Source organism: Nicotiana sylvestris, chromosome 7, assembly GCF_000393655.2.
Source record: "Nicotiana sylvestris chromosome 7, ASM39365v2, whole genome shotgun sequence".
In the NCBI taxonomy this organism is placed as follows: Eukaryota; Viridiplantae; Streptophyta; class Magnoliopsida; order Solanales; family Solanaceae; genus Nicotiana; species Nicotiana sylvestris.
In genome coordinates this window covers 93239696-93244771 of record NC_091063.1, presented here as the reverse complement: position 1 = coordinate 93244771, position 5076 = coordinate 93239696, and the positions used below count along the sequence as shown (strand labels likewise).

General features: G+C 36.2%; 1 protein-coding gene across 1 annotated transcript; it reads left to right on the top strand.

The window, feature by feature from the left end:
• Nucleotides 1-731: 731 nt before the first annotated feature.
• LOC104246724 (tubby-like F-box protein 8) lies at nt 732-4688 on the top strand. Its single transcript, XM_009802601.2, has 5 exons — nt 732-933; nt 2208-2677; nt 2765-2852; nt 3004-3136; nt 3662-4688. Exons 2-5 carry the CDS (start codon nt 2330-2332, stop codon nt 4368-4370), a joined length of 1278 nt encoding a protein of 425 aa, XP_009800903.1. The 5' UTR covers nt 732-933; nt 2208-2329; the 3' UTR covers nt 4371-4688.
• Nucleotides 4689-5076: the final 388 nt, after the last annotated feature.

The window sequence follows — 5076 nt, the reverse complement described above, 5'->3', positions numbered from 1 at the left end:
TACAGTTGGAACAAATAAACATTATATCTATGAAAAAAATTAAAAAAAAAATAAAAGTTAAAGTAAAGTCCACATTATATGTTAAGATGAAGCAATAAGAAATACATAATTGTAACAAATAAATCAAAATATATGACTATACGATAATTAAATGTTTTAAAAAAAACTCCTTGGAAGCTGATTTTTTAATTTTTCTTTATTCTCACACGCTTAAAAGAAAGTGCACCCACACTCTTTGCCACATCAGCGTCCAGGGAGGTAATGACTCTCAAAATGCCAAGTACAGGGTGATTAAGATCACGAATAATTTAGAGGTATAACTAATTCGTGTCAAGTATAGTCGTTCTACCTTCTTCTTGTTAATATATACTTCAAGATATATTTTTCCATAAACAACTTTTAGGATATTTCAATTATTTTGATAGCTAATAGTTTTTTACCAAACAAATTTAATATTTATAATAAATAATTATGACGCAGTTATAGGTTTATCTACTACTCTCAATTAATTAACCAAAAAAGGAGACGAAATAAAAACATCATAAACTGGAGAGACCAAAAAGTCAAAAGCTCCAATTTCCCATTTTTCATGGTAGTTGCTGTGTTCTGCTCACGTAGTGACCAATTTAATACTCCTATTTGCAATATCTACCTCCATTAAACAATTCTACTATTACTACTACTCTACTGAAAAGTATGCAATACAGCTTTTCCTCTTCTTTCTTTCTTTTGTCTTCATCTTCTCTTTATTTCATTCATTGAGATATAGTTGTATTTATTCCAAACCCAACCGAAAGACTAGTTGATATATAACATTTCTTGGATGTTGACCCACTTTTCTTCTCTCTTTTGCAAAGGTCTCTGAATTTTATTTTTGGTCATCAATTTTTACTTTTGGGTTTCGAAGTTGACTTTGTTCTTCTTCGTCTTAAGGTACAGATCTCTGATTCTGATTCTTGATTTTTCACCTTCAGATCTTGTCTTTTAAGTCTCTCTAGCTCTGTTTTATTTTTTGTATTTATTTATGCCAGTTTTTCTGGGTATATGAGGATCTTTTTTCTATAAAATTGAAGTCTTTTGGGAGAGGGTTTTGCTCCTTACTTTTGATTTATTTGATACTAACTGGTATAAAGTTTGTGTCTTTTTGGAATTTTGGGCTTCAATTTTTGATTTAGGTTACAAGACTTTAACAGGTTTGTCTTAATAGGGCTAACTCATTAGTATAGATATATGTTAAAGTAGTAAATCTCACGAATCTATGGTTTGTACACAGATAATTAGGGAGACAAAACCTAATCTTTTGAGTCATAAACGGCCCGAGAAAGAAAATTTGAAGTTAAAAGACAAAATCATAAGTTTTTTTGTAAATGAATAATAAAAAAGCTATGCTTCTGACTAGAAAAAGAAAGTTCAAAGCAATAGCTTCGAGGCTCGAAATCACTAGGCTAAGGAAAATAAAAGAGGTGGAGGATTCATGAAAACTTTATAAACCTGGACCTTTAAAGAAAGTATTTTCTTTTTCATCTGGTACTTGAAAGACTATCCTTGTTTTCTTAGATTCAGCCTGTTCTTTCGGCCTATGTTGCGGACTCTCCAAAATTATGCCGCACCCGTGTCGGATTCTCCAAAAATACACTATTTTTGGAGGTAAAATTTTCGGAAGAGTCCGAGCGACATAGTTTTCAGCTGTTTATGGGATTTTACATCATGTGTAAAGTACAATTTCTGAATCATCTTTAAGATTCTTTGCATAGATAGTTTATTTTTATTTTTTTACATTTAAATCAAGATATTTTCTGATATCCCAACAAGTAGTTGAATTTATCCTTTTCTGAACTAGAAGGCGGGTGGAATAAGTTTTGGTTTTCCTGCTTCTTTTTCTATGTGCTGGAATTGCTAAAACAGTGCTACATCAGAAAAGCAGTTATCTTTCTATGTTCCATCAGTTCTTGTCTTGCAACTAAGCAAAGACAACTAGCATCACTTTAAGAATCTTAAGAAGTTTGTATCTGATAAATCTCATGTGATTTACTGTACTTTGGTGTCCTTGTGAAACTATCTTTTTTTCTACTCTCTTTTTTCCTTTTCTGGCTTTTCCTTTTTCTTTTCTCTTTATATGCCTTTCGTGCTTCTCTCTCTTTGCTTTTCTTCTTAGCAACTTATTCTTCTCGCTAGTGGAACATGATTTGGTGTTTGTTCTTTTGCAGCCTTGTCCTTTGACAAGTTTGCTTCAGTTTACTGGAAAAAGGCTCATCTTTTAAGGAAGAGCAGAAAGAGCAGTACCAGTTGTTCTGGTGTTTGGACTTGTATCTGTAAGTGTTGGTATTAGATGTCGTTCCGCAGTATAGTTCGGGATGTAAGAGATAGCTTTGGCAGCTTATCCAGGCGAAGCTTTGACGTAAGGCTCTCTGGTCATCAAAGGGGTAAATCACATGGTTCATTTCATGACTTAAGCGACCAGCCTGTTGTTGTCCAGAACAGTTGTTGGGCTAATCTCCCACCAGAACTACTTTTTGATGTAATTAGAAGATTAGAAGAGAGCGAGAACACATGGCCTGCTCGTAAGCATGTTGTAGCATGTGCTTCAGTTTGCAGGTCATGGAGGATTATGTGCCAGGAAATTGTAAGAAGTCCTGAAGTTTGTGGAAAGCTTACTTTCCCGGTGTCGTTAAAGCAGGTAAGGAAGCCCAACTCACATAGTGGAGAAGAGTATTGGCTAATCTTTTGGAGGAGAATTGACTAGTTTGTTTATTTCATTTTTCAGCCTGGGCCTCGTGACGGAATGATTCAATGCTTCATCAAGAGGGATAAATCTAATTTGACTTACCATCTTTTCTTGTGTCTCAGTCCTGGTAAGGATTCATTATTAAAGTCTTTTCTAGGGCACAGCGGCGATGTATGATTTCCTTAGTACTTATATTTCCAGTTGTGATTTGAGATTTTTTTGCTTTGTTGCCTAGAAAGTTTTCCAGAGTTTGATGAAAACCTCTGCTTCATTTGTAGCTTTACTAGTTGAAAATGGGAAGTTCCTTCTCTCTGCAAAGAGAACAAGGCGGACTACTTGCACGGAGTATGTTATCTCCATGAATGCAGAAAACATCTCGAGATCAAGCAACACTTACGTTGGAAAATTAAGGTAAAGCTGAGGAGCTGTTCATTTTCTTTTTCGCCATATCTTTTTTGCGGGATGTTTCAGGAAATACTAATGTAAAACAAAGACAAGTCTTTACCCCTTAACACTTATCAAAGAGAAAAGGTTTCTCACAAGTTAACCTCACATCAAATACTAAGCGTGAGCATCTCAAAAGGATTGAAATTATTGAGTACTTTAGTTAATGCATTTAATACATACATCAGGAAAAAAATCAAATCCAGCCAGAAAGAATCAAATTTCCTTAAGGGAAAGGGAAAGGGAAAGAAATGTAAATGTAGTGCATTCTGCTCATTGATATAGCTGAATCTGACTATAACTGTAGCCTTCTGCTATAGGTTTGATTGATACAAATAGTATAACCCCAGATCTTGTGTTATACTATATGTTTTCATCTAACTCAGCTTTGTAGTGCTTATATGCCCTTTTTTTGTCATGATTACATTGTTATTAAGTATATGACTAATCAGAAAGTGTTTCCTGATCACATAATGCCGCCGTTCATTGCAGGTCAAATTTTCTGGGTACAAAATTCATTATATATGACACACAGCCTCCATGCACCTCTGCTAACATCCCCCCTCCCGGCCGCACAAGCCGTAGATTCTCCAAGAAAGTCTCTCCCAAAGTCCCAACTGGAAGCTACAGCATAGCTCAGATCAAATACGAGCTAAATGTTCTTGGAACAAGGGGCCCGCGGAAAATGAACTGTGTCATGCACTCAATTCCTGCCTCAGCACTTGATGTTGGCGGTTCTGTGCCTGGCCAACCAGAGCTTCTCTCAAGGTCCCTTGAGGATTCATTCCGAAGTATCTCTTTCTCAAAGTCGCTTGATCATTCTACTGATTTCAGTAGCTCACGGTTTTCTGAAATTGTTAGAGCATCATCCAACGAGGGAGATGATAGCAATGCAAAACCCTTGGTTCTAAAGAATAAGTCTCCGCGTTGGCATGAACAACTGCAGTGCTGGTGCCTAAACTTTCGAGGACGAGTGACAGTTGCATCTGTAAAGAATTTTCAGTTGATTGCCGCCAACCAACCACCTGCTGGCGGACCCACAACCTCTCGGTCAAGTCAATCAGATCATGACAAAGTCATCCTGCAATTTGGAAAGATAGGCAAAGATATGTTCACTATGGATTACAGGTATCCACTGTCTGCAGTTCAGGCTTTTGCTATATGCTTGAGCAGCTTCGACACCAAATTGGCATGTGAATAGAAGGAAAAAGTTGTTACATTAGGATGCAAAAAAATTTAACCGCGATGGCTTTGTTCTGGATATATTTTATTTTGTTTCTTATTTTCGCCAGTAGAATTAGGGGTTGTCCCTAATCTTGTAAAAACCTGATTTAATCGCAACACTGATCTTGTGATCTTGTGCCAGTGGTGCTACACATGCCAAACACATTAGGTTCTGGACTGTGCAATGAGACTCACTGTTGACCACAGTTCTGGGCTGGTGACATTGTGTGGCTATCTATGGGAATTGTACTCTTGGTCTGATTAACTCAAATGCTATGGATCTTTCAATTTACTACAGGAGTTTCCAATATTAAAAAAAGGAACTTTTGCATTCCTATACCATATAGGAAACCTTATTACCCTCAATGTTTAAGGTTTGATATAATTACATTTAGTATACCAAATTACTAATTCTATACCATAGTGTATTTTAAGGGTACAATTAGTGCAGCATATATCTCTCCTTAATTCAAGGTACCGTATATCTCACCCCTCCCGCGTTTCTCTCTTCCAAACCCTCACCCACGTTTATGTACTGTTATTAAACATAAAGTATTGAGCAACGGCGAAAAGTATGATGATTATGATGATAAGTATCCGGATTTGACACATTCGTTGTTCGATGAAGAGGATGAATATTTAGGCGATCCAAATGCATCAGCTATAGATATGGTGAGAAATTT

Coding starts and splice junctions, on each gene's coding strand:
- LOC104246724 (XM_009802601.2), top strand. CDS start 2,330: ATGTCGTTCCGCAGTATAGTTCGGGATGTAAGAGATAGCTTTGGCAGC. Junction 2,678..2,764: donor TCCCGGTGTCGTTAAAGCAG/GTAAGGAAGCCC, acceptor TTCATTTTTCAG/CCTGGGCCTCGTGACGGAAT. Junction 3,137..3,661: donor ACTTACGTTGGAAAATTAAG/GTAAAGCTGAGG, acceptor CGTTCATTGCAG/GTCAAATTTTCTGGGTACAA.